This window comes from Oncorhynchus masou, chromosome 28 (genome assembly GCF_036934945.1).
Source record: "Oncorhynchus masou masou isolate Uvic2021 chromosome 28, UVic_Omas_1.1, whole genome shotgun sequence".
NCBI lineage: Eukaryota > Metazoa > Chordata > Actinopteri > Salmoniformes > Salmonidae > Oncorhynchus > Oncorhynchus masou.
Window position 1 is genome coordinate 9354127 of NC_088239.1, and position 21180 is coordinate 9375306.

The 21180-nt window shown below is 43.2% G+C and overlaps 1 protein-coding gene across 3 annotated transcripts in view; it reads left to right on the plus strand.

Annotated features, from left to right (window-relative positions):
* Positions 1–21180, plus strand: part of LOC135517137 (semaphorin-5A-like) — a 372787-nt gene that overhangs the window by 277700 nt on the left and 73907 nt on the right. For all 3 annotated transcript variants that reach the window (XR_010451994.1, XM_064941174.1, XM_064941175.1), the window contains exon 15: positions 7037–7184. Coding sequence is in view for 2 of the 3 variants with exons in the window: in XM_064941174.1 (XP_064797246.1) it covers positions 7037–7184 (148 nt within the window). In the remaining variant the exon portion in view is untranslated. The remainder of the gene's footprint in view (positions 1–7036; positions 7185–21180) is intronic.

The window sequence follows — 21180 nt, forward strand, 5'->3', positions numbered from 1 at the left end:
TGTCTGTTTAGAGAAGAGTACGGTCTGTCTGTTTAGAGAAGAGAACGGTCTGTCTGTTTAGAGAAGAGAACGGTATGTCTGTTTAGAGAGGAGAAAGGTCTGTCTGGTTAGAGAAGAGAACGGTATGTCTGTTTAGAGAGAAGTGTCTGTCTGTTTAGAGAGGAGAAGTGTCTGTCTGTTTAGAGAAGAGAACGGTCTGTCTGTTTAGAGAAGAGAAGTGTCTGTCTGTTTAGAGAGAAGTGTCTGTCTGTTTAGAGAAGAGAACGGTCTGTCTGTTTAGAGAAGAGAACGGTATGTCTGTTTAGAGAGAAGTGTCTGTCTGTTTAGAGAAGAGAACAGTCTGTCTGTTTAGAGAAGAGAATGTTCTGTCTGTTTAGAGAGGAGAACGGTCTGTCTGTTTAGAGAGGAGAACGGTCTGTCTGTTTAGAGAAGAGAACGGTATGTCTGTTTAGAGAGGAGAAAGGTCTGTCTGGTTAGAGAAGAGAACGGTATGTCTGTTTAGAGAGAAGTGTCTGTCTGTTTAGAGAGGAGAAGTGTCTGTCTGTTTAGAGAAGAGAACGGTCTGTCTGTTTAGAGAAGAGAAGTGTCTGTCTGTTTAGAGAGAAGTGTCTGTCTGTTTAGAGAAGAGAACGGTCTGTCTGTTTAGAGAAGAGAACGGTATGTCTGTTTAGAGAGAAGTGTCTGTCTGTTTAGAGAAGAGAACAGTCTGTCTGTTTAGAGAAGAGAATGTTCTGTCTGTTTAGAGAAGAGAACGGTCTGTCTGTTTAGAGAAGAGAGCGGTCTGTCTGTTTAGAGAGGAGAACGGTCTGTCTGTTTAGAGAAGAGAACGGTCTGGCTGTTTAGAGAGGAGAACGGTCTGTCTGTTTAGAGAAGAGAACGGTCTGGCTGTTTAGAGAAGAGAAGGGTCTGTCTGTTTAGAGAAGAGAACGGTCTGTCTGTTTAGAGAAGAGAACGATCTGTCTGTTTAGAGAGGAGAACGGTCTGTCTGTTTAGAGAGGAGAACGGTCTGTCTGTTTAGAGAAGAGAACGGTCTGGCTGTTTAGAGAAGAGAATGGTCTGTCTGTCAGGGAAGAGAACGGTCTGTCTGTTTAGAGAAGAGAATGGTCTGTCTGTTTAGAGAAGAGAATGGTCTGTCTGTCAGGGAAGAGAACGGTCTGTCTGTTTAGAGAAGAGAACGGTCTGTCTGTCAGGGAAGAGAACGGTCTGTCTGTTTAGAGAAGAGAACGGTCTGTCTGTTTAGAGAAGAGAACGGTCTGTCTGTTTAGAGAGCAGAAGGGTCTGTCTGTTTAGAGAGCAGAACGGTCTGTCTGTTTAGAGAAGAGAACGGTCTGTCTGTTTAGAGAAGAGAATGGTTTGTCTGTTTAGAGAGCAGAAGGGTCTGTCTGTTTAGAGAAGAGAACGGTCTTTCTGTTTAGAGAGGAGAAGGGTCTGTTTAGAGAAGAGAATGTTCTGTCTGTTTAGAGAGGAGAACGGTCTGTCTGTTTAGAGAGGAGAAGGGTCTGTCTGTTTAGAGAGGAGAACGGTCTGTCTGTTTTGAGAGGAGAACGGTCTGTATAGAGAAGAGAAGTGTCTGTCTGTTTAGAGAGGAGAATGGTCTGTCTGTTTAGAGAAGAGTACGGTCTGTCTGTTTAGAGAAGACAACGGTCTGTCTGTTTAGAGAGGAGAAAGGTCTGTCTGTTTTGAGAGGAGAACGGTCTGTATAGAGAAGAGAAGTGTCTGTCTGTTTAGAGAGGAGAATGGTCTGTCTGTTTAGAGAAGAGTACGGTCTGTCTGTTTAGAGAAGAGAACGGTCTGTCTGTTTAGAGAAGAGAACGGTATGTCTGTTTAGAGAGGAGAAAGGTCTGTCTGTTTAGAGAAGAGAACGGTATGTCTGTTTAGAGAGAAGTGTCTGTCTGTTTAGAGAGGAGAAGTGTCTATCTGTTTAGAGAAGAGAACGGTCTGTCTGTTTAGAGAAGAGAACGGTCTGTCTGTTTAGAGAAGAGAAGGGTCTGTTTAGAGAAGAGAAGGGTCTGTCTGTTTAGAGAAGAGAACGGGTCTGTCTTTTTAGAGAAGAGAACGGTCTGGCTGTTTAGAGAGGAGAACGGGTCTGTCTTTTTAGAGAAGAGAACGGTCTGTCTGTTTAGAGAAGACAATGGTCTGTCTGTTTAGAGAAGAGAAGGGTCTGTCTGTTTAGAGAAGAGAACGGTCTGTCTGTTTAGAGAAGACAATGGTCTGTCTGTTTAGAGAGGAGAAGGGTCTGTCTGTTTAGAGAAGAGAACGGTCTGTCTGTTTAGAGAAGAGAAGGGTCTGTCTGTTTAGAGAAGAGAACGGTATGTCTGTTTAGAGAAGACAATGGTCTGTCTGTTTAGAGAAGAGAAGGGTCTGTCTGTTTAGAGAAGAGAACGGTCTGTCTGTTTAGAGAAGACAATGGTCTGTCTGTTTAGAGAGGAGAAGGGTCTGTCTGTTTAGAGAAGAGAAGGGTCTGTCTGTTTAGAGAAGAGAACGGGTCTGTCAGACAAGAGAAGAGAACGGGTTTCATGGTGCTGCACGCGCGCTGTTCACTCTCTCTCACAATTCAATTTAAGGCCTTTATAGGCATGGGAAATATATGTTAACATTGCTAAAGCAAGTGAATTAGATAAATAACAAAAGTGAAATAAACATGAACAAATTAACAGTAAACACACTCATTACACTTGAAAGGAATTGAGACATTTCAAATGTTATGTTATCTCTCTCTCTCTCTCTCTCTTTCTCTCTCTTTCTTTCTCTCTTTCTTTCTTTCTTTCTTTCTTTCTCTCTCTCTCTTTCTCTCTCTCTCTGTCTCTCTGTCTCTTTCTCTCCCTCTCTTTCTCTCCCCCTCTCTCGCTCTCTCTCTGACTCTCTCTTTCTCTCTTTCTTTCTCTCTCTCTCTCTCTCTCTCTCTCTCTCTCTCTCTCTGTCTCTCTCTCTGTCTCTCTGTCTCTCTGTCTCTCTGTCTCTCTCTTTCTCTCTCTCTCTCTCTATCTCTCTCTCTCTCTGTATCTCTGTCTTTCTGTGTCTGTCTCTCTCTTTCTCTCTCTGTCTCTCTGTCTCTCTGTCTCTCTGTCTCTGTCTCTCTGTCTCTCTCTCTCTATGTCTCTCTGTCTCTCTGTCTCTTTGTCTCTCTCTCTCTCGCTCTCCATCCATCCAACTCTCTCCATTCATTTTCAATTTAAGGACTTTATTCACATGGGAAACATATGTAGATAATAAACAAAAGTGAAATAAACAATACAAATGAATAGTAAATATTACACTCACAAATGTTCCAAAAGAATAAAGATATTTCAATTGTCATGTTATGTGCAAATAGTGGTTAGAGTGGTTAGAGATACAGTATTGAAAGGCCTCAGGCACATGCAGTAGCCACACACACACATTCCATTTTCTCTCCAGAAGTTTGGCCATGGTTTCTTGACATTAACTGCTATCCCAGTCAATGCAATGGGGCCAAAGTCTGTCTGGCTAATGTTCAAGCTTATGTATTCCCCTGCTTACTCAGCTCATATAGGGCAGTAAATAGCACCATTTTCTTCTTGACTTCCTGCCCAGGGAGGATGTTGCATTAAACGAAGGCTAATCTAATCTGAGAGCAGAATCTTTTGCATGGCTGGATTGACGATGAGTTTATTAATCTATTTACTATGGATCTGGTTAAGGCTGTCTCCTTTTATACTGAGCAGGGGACTCTACAGATCAATGGGTCTGTCTCCTCCATTCTGATCTCTGCCGGGGCCCCTGTCTCCTCCATTCTGATCTCTACAGGGGACCCTGTCTCCTCCATTCTGATCTCTGCAGGGGCCCCTGTCTCCTCCATTCTGATCTCTACAGGGGCCCCTGTCTCCTCCCTTCTGATCTCTGCAGGGGCCCCTGTCTCCTCCATTCTGATCTCTGCAGGGCGCCCTGTCTCCTCCCTTCTGATCTCTGCAGGGGCCCCTGTCTCCTCCCTTCTGATCTCTGCAGGGGCCCCTGTCTCCTCCCTTCTGATCTCTGCAGGGGCCCCTGTCTCCTCCATTCTGATCTCTGCAGGGGCCCCTGTCTCCTCCATTCTGATCTCTGCAGGGGCCCCTGTCTTCTCCATTCTGATCTCTGCAGGGGCCCCTGTCTCCTCCATTCTGATCTCTGCAGGGGCCCCTGTCTCCTCCATTCTGATCTCTGCAGGGGCCCCTGTCTCCTCCCTTCTGATCTCTGCAGGGGCCCCTGTCTCCTCCCTTCTGATCTCTGCAGGGGCCCCTGTCTCCTCCATTCTGATCTCTGCAGGGCGCCCTGTCTCCTCCATTCTGATCTCTGCAAGGGGCCCTGTCTTCTCCATTCTGATCTCTGCAGGGGGCCCTGTCTCGTCCCTTCTGATCTCTGCAGGGGACCCTGTCTCCTCCATTTTGATCTCTGCAGGGGGCCCTGTCTCCTCCACTCTGATCTCTGCGGGGACCTTTCTGCTATCGCTATCATGGGCACTATGTCATATGTACAGCCATTCTCTCCCTCCCTTGCTTCCTTTCCTCCCTCGCGTTCTGTCTCTCACTTTCTTTTGCAATCGGTGCTTCTCTCCCTCTATCATTCAGCCCCTCTCTGTCTCTCTCTCTTTCTCTCTCTCCCTCTCTCTCTCTCTCTCTCTCTCTCTCTCTCTCTCTCTCTCTCTCTCTCTCTCTCTCTCTCTCTCTTTCTCTCTCTCTCTCTCTCTCTGTACCTCACCTCTCTCTCTCTTTCTATCTCTGTACCTCCTTCTCTCTCTCTCTCTGTACCTCCTGCCCTGCCGAACCGCATGTCTTCTTTCCGCACTGCTCCCTTCACCCGGAAGCAATGTGTCTGAGGAAACAACTGGCGGCCGAAGTCAGCGTGCATGTGCATGGCCCGCGACAAGGAATCCGCTGGAGCGTAATGGGACAAGGACATCCCGGGCTTCCCAAACCCTTTTCTAACCCGGACGACGCTGGGCCAATTGGGCAACGCCTCAAGGGTCTCCCGGGTCGCCTGCGATGGAACTTGGGTCGAGCACTGTGATCTTTGGATTGTTACTCCACTCGGAGGCCCTGACAGTGTGTTTCGTGCTTCAGCCAACACTGTGAATATCTGCTGCTTTTAGTATTTATAGTTTGTGTAAGAGGTCTGAAATGACGTCTATAGGCTCTAATAAGGCATCATGTTTAGGCATCATGTTTAGTAATTAACCTAAGGCTCTGTACAGTTATCCCTTTCTAGTAAACAATGTAATGAAACATGACATATGAGTCTCTGTGGCTCTTGCAAAGGCAGCCAGGTCACCCGTGATACAAGTCAGTAGTCGACGTCCATCCATGCCTGAGGACATTCGGGGCGGCAGGGTAGCCTAGTGGTTAGAGTGTTGGACTAGTAACCGAAAGGTTTGCAAGTTCAAATCCCCGAGCTGACAAGGTACAAATCTGTCGTTCTGCCCCTGAACAGGCAGTTAACCCGCTGTCATTGAAAATAAGAATTTGTTCTTTAACTTAAAATCAATTAATAAATGACTTGGAAACAGGCCACTTGGGGAAACAGTGAGCATTGTTACCTTCAAGTAGGTGTTGGTTTTAGGATGTTTTGGACAGGGATGCATCTGCCTCTGATTCCAAAGGGTACGTTTGAATCCAGCATTTGGAACAACTTCTAAATGTGGTGTTTGAGAAACATGGGATGTTTAATTCTGACATGAGACTGTGAGAGCTGGTAGATAAAAAAATATATGGAATATGCATTAAGACTAATTAAAATATAGCTTTCATAAATGCACATTACACACATTTATCAATCTCCGAGGATGTTCACACTGTGTGAGCACACATATGGTGCATTCACAGCCTTTGGGATTTCATTTATCAATCTCCGAGGATGTTCACACTTTGTGAGCACACATATGGTGCCTTTGGGATTTCAATTGTAAATCTACCTTCATAGGGTGTCATTTCTCTGTTGATGGCAACATAAAAGTGGAATATTTCTCTGTTGATAGCGACATAAAAGTGGAATATTTCTCTGTTGAAAGCGACATAAAAGTGGAATATTTCTCTGTTGATAGCGACATAAAAGTGGAATATTTCTCTGTTGATGGAGACATAAAAGTGGAATATTTCTCTGTTGATAGCGACATAAAAGTGGAATATTTCTCTGTTGATAGCGACATAAAAGTGGAATATTTCTCTGTTGATGGCGACATAAAAGTGGAATATTTCTCTGTTGATGGAGACATAAAAGTGGAATATTTCTCTGTTGATAGCGACATAAAAGTGGAATATTTCTCTGTTGATAGCGACATAAAAGTGGAATATTTCTCTGTTGATAGCGACATAAAAGTGGAATATTTCTCTGTTGAGAGCGACATAAAAGTGGAATATTTCTCTGTTGATAGCGACATAAAAGTGGAATATTTCTTTGTTGATAGCGACATAAAAGTGGAATATTTCTCTGTTGATGTCGACATAAAAGTGGAATATTTCTCTGTTGATGGCGAAATAAAAGTGGAATATTTCTCTGTTGATAGCGACATAAAAGTGGAATATTTCTCTGTTGATAGCGACATAAAAGTGGAATATTTCTCTGTTGATGGAGACATAAAAGTGGAATATTTCTCTGTTGATAGCGACATAAAAGTGGAATATTTCTCTGTTGAAAGCAACATAAAAGTGGAATGTTTCTCTGTTGATAGCGACATAAAAGTGGAATATTTCTCTGTTGATGGAGACATAAAAGTGGAATATTTCTCTGTTGATGGCGACATAAAAGTGGAATATTTCTGTCAGTTAAAATGTTCAAACGGGAGTTTACATTGGTCTGTCCCTGTGGTCTTTTCTTCATTCACAGCAGCAGTATCTTACCATTGTCACTACCCTGGTGGGTGTATGTTCACAACCACACACACACACACACACACACACACACACACACACACACACACACACACACACACACACACACACACACACACACACACACACACACACACACACACACACACACACACACACACACACACACACACACACACACACACATCCCCATCCCCTGTGGTCTTTGTCCTTCCCAGGTATTGCAACGAGCACCTGCCCTGCCCACCTCATGTCTATTGGTCGGCATGGTCAGCATGGGAACGCTGCACAGTGCCCTGCGGAGGCGGCATCCAATCACGCCGCAGGATCTGCGAGAACGGTAACGAGTGCCCCGGGTGTGCTCAGGTATGTTACACACACACACACACACACACACACACACACACACACACACACACACACACACACACAGAGAGAGATCTAGGCTGCACTTCTATCGCAGACTGGCCTTGAACTTCTAAATCTCAGTTATAACGTTGAACTTTAAGGGTCATTCCCTTAAATCCCCTAGTATTTCTAATCAGAAGATACAATATACCACATAACACTTTAGTCAATGAGCCAGACCCCCAAATTTGTGCCGTCTGGCTCATCATAGTTAAAAAAAAAATTAAGCTCTATGTCCCTAGAGTTGGAAAATGTGTGTTAGCAGTGTGCAGCAATGGTAACTTTCTCTGATCGTTCAAGTCAAAATAATTGGCACCCATTGACTTCTAGGGTACATAAATTGCTTTAAATAGTAAACATCTTAAACTTAGTTTGACAAGTGGTTCTGATGGTCATGAAATTACCTTTCAATTGATATATAATACAACCAATTTTGAAAGGATCAGTGAAAACCTCTGTTCAAAAATCCCCCATATTCTGCCATTGTCATTAGAGTGTGGGAAACTTTGTCCATTTTCATTAGAGTGTGGGAAGCGTTGTCCATTGTCATAAGAGTGTGGGAAGCTTTGTCCATTGTCATTAGAGTGTGGGAAGCTATGTCTATTGTCATTAGAGTGTGGGAAGTTTTGTCCATTGTCGTTAGAGTGTGGGAAGCTTTGTCCATTGCCATTAGAGTGTGGGAAGTTTTGGCCATTGTCATTAGAGTGAGTGTGGGAAGCTTTGTCCATTGTCGTTAGTGTGGGAAGCTTTGTCCATTGTCATTAGAGTGTGGGAAGTTTTGTCCATTGTCATTAGAGTGAGTGTGGGAAGCTTTGTCCATTGTCGTTAGTGTGGGAAGCTTTGTCCATTGTCATTCGTGTGGGAAGCTTTTTCCATTGTCGTTAGAGTTTGGGAAGCTTTGTCCATTGTCATAAGAATGTGGGAAGCTTATCCATATCATTCCATGTAGTGGGGCAGCTAGAACTAGAACAGGGTTTAAAAAGATTAGTAGATACAGGGCATCACACGATTCACTAGGGGTTGGATTGGCCATCTGGTAATTGTGGCAAATACCATATGGGCTGATCCATTTTTTAGTTGACAACAAACAAAAGTATTTTTTTGATATACAAATGGAAAAGATGAAATGGGCCTGTGAATTGGGCTAGGTGGGATGCTAGGAAAGCAAATCCTCCCAGAATGCAGTTCCTATGGCTTCCGCTAGATGTCAACAGGTTTTAGAAAGGGGTTCAGGCTTGTTTTTTGAAAAATGAATTAGTAGTTGTTGTAGTTCAAGGTGGCTCTCATTTGGACTGTAGTCTCGTGGCACGCGTGGATGAGGGCGTGAACATTGTCGTGGAAATTTCCTGTATTACCAAATCGTGAGAGAGCAAACCACCCACAAGTCAGAGTTATCATAAAGTCCATCTTTAATTATATGAGCTTCACCATAGCCCTGTGACTCTCAGATCAATTCAGTGTCTATAAATGAATTCTCTGAGAGTGCTTACATAATGGCAACTGAGATCCTTTATAGCAGAGACACACATAGCCAGACAGCATTGGTTATAAATTATCGTTCAGTTTGCTCTTCTAAAACGAAGCTCTTATCTTGTTCTTGGTACAACAACCAAGACATTACCTCATCCAATGGTATATATCAATTGTCATTTTAGATACTCTCATCTCAAATACAACCCCTCCTGGACAAGCTCACGGAGACAGTGAGCCTCCTAGGCCATATACTAAATCAAGATAAAGGCAACCTCAGAGGGGACATATAAATAGTTAGACACATTCCCATAAGAAGACAAGCCTAACCCCTCCCCAATGGGAAAAGGAACTTTTCCCACATAAGCATACTTGTGAAAATTAATAAAACATCTTATTTATCAATGTTACCTAAAGGATTCTGATTCTGCCACCACAACATACTACATTATGTGTTAAATATTATTATTTATTTACTTTTTAGGGTACGTGAGGATTTATTAGAAACATTGTTTGACTTGTTTGGACGAAGTTTGTTGGTAACTTTTCGGATTCCTTTGTCTGCATGTTGAACGAGTGGAAATGGTGGATTACTGAATCAAACGCGCCAACTAAACTGACTTTTTGGGGATATAAAGAAGGACTATCAAACAAAACAAACATTTTTTGTGTAGCTGGGACCCTTGGGATTTCCAACAGAGGAAGATCTTCGAGGGTAAGTGATTTATTTTATTGCTATTTCTGAATTTTGTGACGCCTCTGCTGATTTGGAAAATGTTTTTAATGCTGGTGTATGCGGGGCGCTGTCCTCAGATAATCGCTTGGTCTGCATTCGCCATAAAGCCTTTTTGAAATCTGACAAAGCGGTTGGGTTAACAAGAAGTTAAGCTTTTAAATGATGTAAGATAGTTGTATTTTCATAAATGTTTAATATTACAATTTTTGTATTTTGAATTTCGCGCTCTGCAATTTCAGCGGATGTTGTCGAGGTGGATCACTAGCGTCCCAACTAGCCTAGGAACAGTGGTTAGAGTGTTGGGCCTGTAATCGAAAAGTTGGTGGATCGAGTCCCCGAGCTGACAAGGTAAAAATCTGTTGTTCTGCCCCTGAAAAAGGCAGTTAACAGGTTTTGACCTTGTCAGCTCAGGGATTCGATCCACCAACCTTTAGGTTACAGGCCCAACACTCTAACCACTGTTCCTCGGCCGTCATTGTAAGTAAGAACTTGTTCATAACTGACTTGCCTTGTTCAGGGGCAGAACAATAGAACAATGACAAGTTTGATGTCGGATGACAATAGAATGTTCAGGATGTCACCGTGACAACTGTCTCCAGACATGTCAATAGACGTTGTATAAACCAGCCTTTAGTCATGAAATGTTTGGTTGTTTAGTACACTACCGTACTCACTCTGTTTAGTACACTACCGTACTCACTCTGTTTAGTACACTACCGTACTTACTCTGTTTAGTACACTACCGTATTCACTCTGTTTAGTACACTACTGTACTCACTCTGTTTAGTACACTACTGTACTCACTCTGTTTAGTACACTACTGTACTCACTCTGTTTAACACACTACTGTACTCACTCTGTTTAGCACACTACTGTACTCACTCTGTTTAGTACACTACCGTACTCACTCTGTTTGGCACATGGCCTCACGTGAATCCTTAAAGAGATGGGTGGGGCTAAGGTTTAAGAACAATGCTGAATGGGTGTAGACAGAGAGGAGCCCTCCTGTAGGTGTACCAAAACGTGGGGTTACAAGTTGATCAACTTTCATAACAGAATGACTTTCCCATTGTTCCTCAACTGTAGTGTATTATATACCTTTTTCAAGCTCTGTCTCTACTTTTATCCAATGTAAAAACACTATTTCAAATTGTTTTACTTAAAAATAAAGCCAGTTGGTCACATATTTGACAGTTAAAATGTATTAATGACATACTGTACATCTTTATGTACACTAACTAATATCATAGGCTAATTACTTTGTGGTTCAACACCTGATGAAGTGTAAATACAACACACATTAACTAGCAAACTCTAAATATAATACCCACTGCTTCTCTTGTTGTCAAATTGACTGCAGCCAACAAATCTCTTGTTGTCAAATTTGTTGTATTGGCAACAAGAGATTTGCTGGCCACAGTCAATTCGACAACAAGAGACAACCTGTGTTTTGTTGACCAATAAGAATGCTGGACTATTAAAATGCAATTTTGTGTGGGCCCAATAAGAAGTCTGGGAAAGAATGTTGTGAAACACTATCATTACACTGTATTACTGTAGCTATATTAAGGACATTTTCTGAAATTACATCTAGGTCTTTTAATGGTCTAAAAAAAATGCAGTTGTAGGATACGACCCTTGAGACCTATAGGCCTATGCCCTGTCAAAGACCGGAGTGCATTTCTCACACGCCCCACTCTATATCTCAAAGCCACATAAAATATCCTGGTTGTAAAATAGTTGCTGTTGAGAGTTGAAAAATACAAATTATACCTACAGAAAGCTGAGACCCTCCTCTCTTCGACAGGGACAAAGGGAAGAGTCTCCCAAAGCTGTGTTTTTCCCTTAATTGTATTTTGAAATGTTATATGATCAGAACACTCGAGCACAACGGGGAGATGAGAGCGGCTCGATCATCACAGCAGCAGGCTTTCTTTGCCTTTCAGAAAAAATGGTCTGGTCCATTTTGGTAAGGGGGCCGGCCGTTGCCCACTGATCAGCCAAAGGCTCGTTACAGAGTAGTATAACAGAGAAATTGCACAAAAATCGTACAAAAAAATATCTTAAATAAAGTTAAATAAAATAAATTAAAAACATTTAACCTTTTTGGCTGGCTAGCTAACGTTACAAATAGTTACCATATAATAGCTGACAACATCTTAACTTTAGCTAATTTGTATTCATTATTACAGGAAAATAAACTCACAACAAGATAATTATTTACAAGTTAATGGCGGGCTAATTACAGAAAATTGCTTCAGGTTGTGAGTGTGATGAAATAAAAGCAGGGCATTCTGAGAAGTTTTGAACTTGGACACTGTCTCGTTGGCCTAACTTTATATCCTAATTTGACAATGGTGCAGGTCATGCTGTTCTTCCCATTACCGTCTCTGATAAACACACACTATATCAAAGAAAATAAAAGAGTATTTGTTACATACACAGGATACAGAAGGTGTAAATGGTTACTTGCATGGTGGAGTCTATTTTGTTTTTACATGTAGCTAGCTAGCTAAACAATGAACCATAATCCCAACTCATAATGTTATCACCATGCATGCATGAAGCTAAAGCTAACCAACTAGGTTCAATGTTAGCTAGCTAGCTAACATTAGGCTATAACTAGCAATTAGCAACTAGCAATAGAAATGGCTTTCTGAGATATTAATAATATTACTACACAGATCATACACGTAACGTTAGCTAGCTAGCGAGCCAGCTAACGTTAGCTAGCTAGCTAACAGTACACTTAAACTTGCAATGAAAATTAGTTTCTGACAAAATTAGAAATGTAATATAAGTAAAAATGTAGCTAGCTAGACTCTTACCCATGTACATAGATGAATGCTCCTCCCTCTCTGTCACGGATGCCATGTTAGCCCTTAGTTTGAAGATGTAATCCAGAGACAGGTGTTTTATACAACATCCTTCTGTGTTCTCTTTTCGACTCCCTCCGCATATTTGAAATCAAACGTCAGAATTCTCTCCATATTCTTAGCTTTCATACTCTGCTTCCACTGGGTATTCCACTGATTTCAAAACTCGGTCAAATTCTTCTGTGACAAGAACACTGTTGATCGCCATTTCTCCCCCATCGCTGTCATCAGAAAACTACGATGTCTGGTTTAATGAAAATGTTATTACCTAAATCTTGAATTTTCTCATCGCCTGATTCATTTTCAGAGTCAGATAGAATCAGCATGGCACGATTATCCTCCAGAAAGTGGAGAACATTAGCAACACTTTTGCAGTTCTACTACATGATTTTGTTGAAAAGAGAGATTAAAAAAAGAGATTACCTACACATACTGAGCAGCTCATGTTACTCATCTCTCAGCATATCCCAACCAACCATTATCTCAGCTAATCATGGCTAGAGGGAAGTTTACGGTCTTTTTCCTTGGCTAAACCAACTTGGCACGTAATTTTAAATGTTTCATCGTATTTACAGATGACATGCTTGTTATTAATTAAGGCACATGAAAGTTCAAATGTTCCAGAAGGCATTTCTGACCCCAAAAATTATTTTGATATAAAAAAATAAGTGTTTACGTTCAAATACCTCTCCTGTGTAGGTTTAACATGTGCCATATGCCTGGTATCCTGAAACAAGTCACATATAGTCACCCTGTAATCTAAATATCAACCCAAAATTCATGTCAATCACTGGATTAGGCTGCACATCAAAATATCCTCAATCATCTATTCCTGCTTGGACGTGTTAGATGAAACTACTTATTTCTTGAATACCTCAGTAGTCTATTTCTAACACTATGAATGACTTTATAAGATGATTACAGTAGAAGATAGTGGTGGCAGTGGGGGTGAAACGGCATTCAGAGGTGGAAGAAGGATCGGACCAAAGCGCAGCGTGGTGAGTGTCCGTGATGATATTTAATAGAAACGAACTGAACACTGCAATACAAAACAATAAACCATGTGAACAAAAACGAAAACCGAAACAGTAACGTGTGGCCAAAACACTCACACGGAAACAAACACCCACAACTCAAAAGTGAAACCCAGGCAACTAACGACACCTGCCTCTGATTGAGAACCATACGAGGCTGAACTCAAAACCCCAAGATAGAAAAACACACATAGACTGCCCACCCTAACTCACGCCCTGACCATACTAAATAAAGACAAAACAAAGGAAATAAAGGTCAGAACGTGACAGGGGGACATTTATTTGTCTTGAGCCTTGTAATAATAATGAACACTTAATGTATGATAACACATATGAAAGGTACTGGCGTAAATAGAAAAATGTACCAGTTTTTATAAGTTTGCAAAATAAATGGGATGAGATTTTTGATGTGAAAAAAACTACACTTGATTCAACAAGTTTGAGTTTCAGTTTCAATTTAAATTCTTATATAAAATTCTTGCCACCATCAGAATCTATATATCTGGGGCATACAACAATCTCAGCTCTGACAGAATCAATAGAATATTTATTCTGGTATTTCCCCTGTGTAGCTGGTTTCTGTTCACCATAACATGCACTTAATATTAACCTTAAAAATAGCAGTGTTGGGCGATTTGGAAAGCCATAGTCAGTCACTAAATAATACAATAATAATCACAGGAAAGGTGTTCATCTTCAGCTCACAATCTGTGGATATAATACGATTAGAAAGATTAAAACATGTTGTAAAACATGACAGAAGGTGGGTGGTCTATGGTGATTGGTGGGATTAAAGAGCTGAGGTCTATGGTGATTGGTGGGATTAAAGAGCTGAGGTCTGTGGTGATAGGTGGGATGGGCTGAGAGTGGCTGAGGGGAGGGATTAAAGAGCTGAGGTCTATGGTGATTGGTGGGATTAAAGAGCTGAGGTCTGTGGTGATAGGTGGGATTAAAGAGCTGAGGTCTATGGTGATAGGTGGGATGGGTTGAGAGTGGCTGAGGGGAGGGATTAAAGAGCTGAGGTCTATGGTGATTGGTGGGATTAAAGAGTTGAGGTCTATGGTGATAGGTGGGATGGGCTGAGAGTGGCTGAGGGGAGGGATTCAAGAGCTGAGGTCTATGGTGATTGGTGGGATTAAAGAGCTGAGGTCTCTGGTGATTGGTGGGATTGGCTGAGAGTGGCTGGGGGTTGGGATTAAAGAGCTGAGGTCTATGGTGATTGGTGGGATTAAAGAGCTGAGGTTTATGGTGATTGGTGGGATGGGCTGAGAGTGGCTGGGGGTTGGGATTAAAGAGTTGAGGTCTATGGTGATAGGTGGGATGGGGTGAGAGTGGCTGGGGGTTGGGATTAAAGAGCTGAGGTCTATGGTGATTGGTGGGATTGGCTGAGAGTGGCTGAGGGTTGGGATTAAAGAGCTGAGGTCTATGGTGATTTGTGGGATGGGCTGAGAGTGGCTGAGGGTTGGTATTAAAGAGCTGAGGTCTATGGTGATTGGTGGGATTGGCTGAGAGTGGCTGAGGGTTGGGATTAAAGAGCTAAAGTCTATGGTGATTGGTGGGATGGGCTGAGAGTGGCTGAGGGTTGGGATTAAAGAGATGAGGTCTATGGTGATTGTTGGGATGGGCTGAGAGTGGCTGAGGGTTGGTATTAAAGAGCTGAGGTCTATGGTGATTGGTGGGATTGGCTGAGAGTGGCTGAGGGTTGGGATTAAAGAGCTGAGGTCTATGGTGATTGGTGGGATGGGTTGAGGGTTGGGATTAAAGAGCTGAGGTCTATGGTGATTGGTGGGATTAGCTGAGAGTGGCTGAGGGTTGGGATTAAAGAGATGAGGTCTATGGTGATAGGTGGGATGGGCTGAGAGTGGCTGAGGGGAGGGATTAAAGAGCTGAGGTCTATGTTGATTTGTGGGATTAAAGAGCTGAGGTCTATGGTGATAGGTGGGATGGGCTGAGAGTGGCTGAGGGGAGGGATTAAAGAGCTGAGGTCTATGGTGATTGGTGGGATTAAAGAGCTGAGCTCTATGGTGATAGGTGGGATGGCTGAGAGTGGCTGGGGGTTGGGACTAAAGAGGTGAGGTCTATGGTGATTGGTGGGATTGGCTGAGAGTGGCTGAGGGTTGGGATTAAAGAGCTCAGGTCTATGGTGATTGGTGGGATGGGCTGAGAGTGGCTGGGGGTTGGGATTAAAGAGCTGAGGTCTATAGTGATTGGTGGGATGGGCTGAGATTGGCTGGGGTTGGGATTAAAGAGCTGAGGTCTATGGTGATTGGTGGGATGAGCTGAGAGTGGCCGAGAGTTGGGATTAAAGAGCTGAGGTCTATGGTGATTGTTGGGATGAGCTGAGAGTGGCTGGGGGTTGGGATTAAAGAGCTGAGGTCTATGGTGATTGGTCGGATTGGCTGAGAGTGGCTGGGGGTGGGATTAAAGAGCTGAGGTCTATGGTGATTGGTGGGATTGGCTGAGAGTGGCTGGGGGTTGGGATTAAAGAGCTGAGGTTCTATGGTGATTCGTGTGATTGGATGAGAGTGGCTGAGGGTTGGGATTAAATAGCTGAGGTCTATGGTGATAGGTGGGATGGGCTGAGAGTGGCTGAGTGGCGGGACTAAAGAGTTTACGTTTGGTAATGTACTATTGTTAGATGACTGCTTTATACAAAAGTACCATGTATGTGAAATGTATATTTGTATATGTAAATGTATAAAATGAGCAAAAAAGCTAAAAAGCAAAAAAGCTTTAAAACAACAGAAGATATTTGTCCTCTGAAGAAGAGGGTGGTGGAGGGGTTACTAATAATGAAATATTTTACATTTAAAATAAAATACAGAAGAAGAACAGTTCTAGTGGTGAGTTTTATCTCCAGAGGAACAGTTCTAGTGGTGAGTTGTGTCTCCAGGGGAACAGTTCTAGTGGTGAGTTGTATCTCCAGAGGAACAGTTCTAGTGGTGAGTTGTATCTCCAGAGGAACAGATATAGTGGTGAGTTGTGTCTCCAGAGGAACAGTTCTAGTGTTGAGTTGGATCTCCAGACAGGGGAACAGTTCTAGTGTTGAGTTGTATCTCCAGAGGAACAGTTCTAGTGGTGAGTTGTATCTCCAGACAGAGGAACAGTTCTAGTGGTGAGTTGTATCTCCAGAGGAACAGTTCTAGTGGTGAGTTGTATCTCCAGAGGAACAGTTCTAGTGGTGAGTTGTATCTCCAAAGGAACAGTTCTAGTGGTGAGTTGTATCTCCAGAGGAACAGTTCTAGTGGTGAGTTGTATCTCCAAAGGAACAGTTATAGTGGTGAGTTGTATCTCCAGACAGAGGAACAGTTCTAGTGGTGAGTTGTATCTCCAGAGGAACAGTTCTAGTGGTGAGTTGTATCTCCAGAGGAACAGTTCTAGTGGTGAGTTGTATCTCCAGACAGAGGAACAGTTATAGTGGTGAGTTGTATCTCCAGAGGAGCAAAAACCATCAGACTAGGCCCTCCATGGATTGAGTGTGATAACCCTGGTATAGCTGGAATGGAATGATCATATCCTGTGTATTTGACTGTGATATGTGGTTGTCTCACCTAGCTATCTTATGGCGAATGTACTGACTATGACTATGATATGTGGTTGTCTCACCTAGCTATCTTATGGCGAATGTACTGACTATGACTGTGATATGTGGTTGTCTCACCTAGCTATCTTATGGCGAATGTACTGACTATGACTGTGATATGTGGTTGTCTCACCTAGCTATCTTATGATGAATGTACTGACTGTAATTCACTTTGGATAAGAGCATCTGCTAAATTACTGACATGTAAATGTTTTAAACACAGATCTCATATTACTGTATTGAAAAAAACTTTTTGTAAATTTTGACATCAAAAATGTATAATTTGTACAGATCTTTATAAAGATTTTAATGTATTAATGTATTCGTATTTAACTGTTCGGTACAGGATCCACGGTGCACGGTTTGGTACAGGATCCACGGTGCACGGTTTGGTACGCACTGTGAACCGAACAATACATTAATCATATATTATAACTAGGAAGGAAAAAAGTATCTATTATTGTGTAAACCAATGGCATATAAATTAACCTGGGAAACATATTCACATAGTAATACATCTGTCTTTAAGCAACTTTTGCCCAGACATTAATACCTGCCTTATACAAAAAGAAAACAAATATACAAAAGAACTACTTGAGAGCGAGTTGTCAGAAACGCTGTCTGTTGCTCCTAACAACAGGCAGTCGGACGTCTAGAGCTACAGAGAGCTACCTACAGAGCTACTACCTACAGAGAGCTACTACCTACAGAGAGCTACTACCTACAGAAAGCTACCTACAGAGCTACTACCTACAGAGAGCTACCTACAGAGCTACTACCTACAGAGAGCTACCTACCGAGAGCTACTACCTACAGAGAGCTACCTACAGAGAGCTACTACCTACAGAGAGCTACCTACAGAGCTACTACCTACAGAGAGCTACTACCTACAGAGAGCTACCTACAGAGAGCTACCTACAGAGAGCTACTACCTACAGAGAGCTACCTACAGAGCTACTACCTACAGAGAGCTACCTACAGAGCTACTACCTACAGAGAGCTACCTACAGAGCTACTACCTACAGAGAGCTACCTACAGAACTACTACCTACAGAGAGCTACCTACAGAGCTACTACCTACAGAGAGCTACCTACAGAGAGCTACTACCTACAGAGAGCTACCTACAGAGCTACTACCTACAGAGAGCTACCTACAGAGCTACTACCTACAGAGAGCTACCTACAGAGAGCTACTACCTACAGAGAGCTACCTACAGAGCTACTACCTACAGAGAGCTACCTTACTGTAATGGCTCATTCCATAACGGCAGAGTGGGAGATTAAAAGCCATGTCCTTGAGAGTCGTCACACCAGTGTAAACCTGGGGGAGGAGCTATGGGAAGTAGTGGCAGTGTGGAAGTTGGAGAGGGATGATGTAACGATTACTGTGACCACTGACAACACTAGAAATATTGTAAATGCAGTTGCACTAGCTAGATGGGGGCCACAGATAGGATGCTTTGCTCACGTTATTCATCTAGCGTTTCAAAAAGCAATGTCAGCGAATCCAATCTCTCGCCTCCTAGCAAACATCAGGAAGGTGTTATCCTTCTTTTATAAAACCACAACTGTTGCACATGTTTTCAAGACAAAACAGGAGATGCTGGAGCTGCCAAACCACAAACTAATCCAAGATGTCTCTACCAGATGGAATTCAAGCCATGACATGGCTGAGAGATACCTTGAGCAGAAAGTTGCAGTGTATTCGACACTGACTGATCAAGCTGTGAGGAAGAATGGCAAAGATGTCGTGTCTTTGTCTGAAAATGACATGAGACGAGCAGAGGAAGTTATCAAAGTGTGGAAACCTCTCAAAACAGTCACAACACTGATATGCACCGAGAACATTCCATCAGTTTCCATGGTCCTGCCTATTTATTTATTTTAATTTTAAATTTGTACCTTTATTTAACTAGGCAAGTCAGTTAAGAAAAAATTCCTATTTTCAATGACGGCCCAGGAACAGTGGGTTAACTGTCTTGTTCAGGGGGCAGAACGACAGAAGAGTGGGAGATAAAAAGCATATCTGCATTGCTCATCTCATATATTTCTACTGGGGGTGAAATGATCCTGAAATCAATGGTGGCATCTGATGAAGATGAACCCGTGGTAAGGGGTGTCAGGACGGAGTTCATCTGGAGCCTAGATATGCTGACCCTGGTGTCCAAGACTTCTGACACAAGAGCACCGCCTCGGACCCCCGGTTCAAGTCCCTGCTGCACCTGGATGCTGCTGCTCGTCTGACAGTCTACAATGAACTCATAGCAGAGACTGTGACCAATATACAACAGGTATTGTATTCATTTTGTTAATGTGACATTTGTTATTTTATGAATTATTGATTTAACAATTAATTATGAAGTAATAATTATAATTGTCATAAAAGTGCCTGATATATATTTCCAACAATAAATCATGTTTTTAAAGCCACTTCAGAGATAGTAATTTTCATCTAATTTAATTCTGCAGTGCTAAGCCATAGATACCACAGGAGCCAACCCCTCTCCAGAGACGGCAGGCGACAGGGGTTCTCCTCCAGAAATTAAGTCTGCCATGACTTAGCTTTTTGGGGAGTTGTTCACGACCCAGGAGCAGGGAACCAAGTCAAAGGTCAAGGTCATGGAGGAGGAGGTGACCTCATACAGTGAAGTGGACTGTAATTCCACTGGATGCTGATCCACTTACTTGGTGGAAGACCAAATAGTTAATATACCCTCATGTTGCCATGTTAGCTAGGTGCTACCTGGTTGAGCCTGGGACCTCTGTCGCTAGTGAGAGGGTATTCTCTACAGCGGCTGACATTGTCACAGCTACCTGGCTGTGCCTGGGACCTCTGTCCCTATTTAAGGGTATTCTCTACAGCTACCTGGTTGAGCCTGGAACCTCTGTCCCTATTTAAGGGTATTCTCTACAGCTACCTGGTTGAGCCTGGAACCTCTGTCCCTAGTGAGAGTGTATTCTCTACAGCTACCTGGCTGAGCCTGGGACCTCTGTCCCTAGTTAAGGGTATTCTCTACAGCTACCTGGTTGAGCCTGGAACCTCTGTCCCTAGTGAGAGTGTATTCTCTACAGCTACCTGGCTGAGCCTGGGACCTCTGTCCCTAGTTAAGGGTATTCTCTACAGCTACATGGCTGAGCCTGGGACCCCTGTCCCTAGTTAAGGCTATACTCTACAGCTACCTGGCTGAGCCTGGGACCTCTGTCCCTAGTTAAGGGTATTCTCTACAGCTACCTGGCTGAGCCTGGGACCCCTGTCCCTAGTTAAGGGTATTCTCTACAGCTACCTGGCTGAGCCTGGGACCCCTGTCCCTAGTTAAGGGTATACTCTACAGCTACCTGGCTGAGCCTGGGACCCCTGTCCCTAGTTAAGGGTATTCTCTACAGATACCTGGCTGAGCCTGGGACCCCTGTCCCTAGTTAAGGGTATTCTCTACAGCTACCTGGCTGAGCCTGGGACCCCTGTCCCTAGTTAAGGGTATACTCTACAGCTACCTGGCTGAGCCTGGGACCCCTGTCCCTAGTTAAGGGTATTCTCTACAGCTACCTGGCTGAGCCTGGGACCTCTGTCCCTAGGTAAGGGTATTCTCTACAGCTACCTGGCTGAGCCTGGGACCCCTGTCCCTAGTTAAGGGTATACTCTACAGCTACCTGGCTGAGCCTGGGACCTCTGTCCTTAGTGAGAGTGTATTCTCTACAGCTACCTGGCTGAGCCTGGGACCCCTGTCCCTAGTTAAGGGTATTCTCTACAGCTACCTGGCTGAGCCTGGGACCCCTGTCCCTAGTTAAGGGTATACTCTACAGCTACCTGGCTGAGCCTGGGACCCCTGTCCCTAGTTAAGGGTATTCTCTACAGCTACCTGGCTGAGCCTGGGACCTCTGTCCCTAGTTAAGGGTATTCTCTACAGCTACCTGGCTGAGCCTGGGACCTCTGTCCCTAGTGAGAGTGTATTCTCCACAGCGGCTGACATTGTCACAGCAAGCCCATCAGTGCTCACTGCAGATCATGTGGATAGACTAATCTTCTTAAAGAAAAACTTGAAAATATGATAAAAATGTTTCAAGTGTCTCAAGTGGTCCTATGTTGTTTAAGGCACTGACTGCCCTGTGACTTAATGTTGAGAGGGTATATGCTGCTGGACTACTCACTCTGGTTGAAGTTCTGTTTTAAATGACTATTTTATTTCCTGTAATAAGACAGGCACTGCTGTTCTTTGTTGCCCCTTTGTTTCCATATGCTCCTGGGGATTCAAGCGAC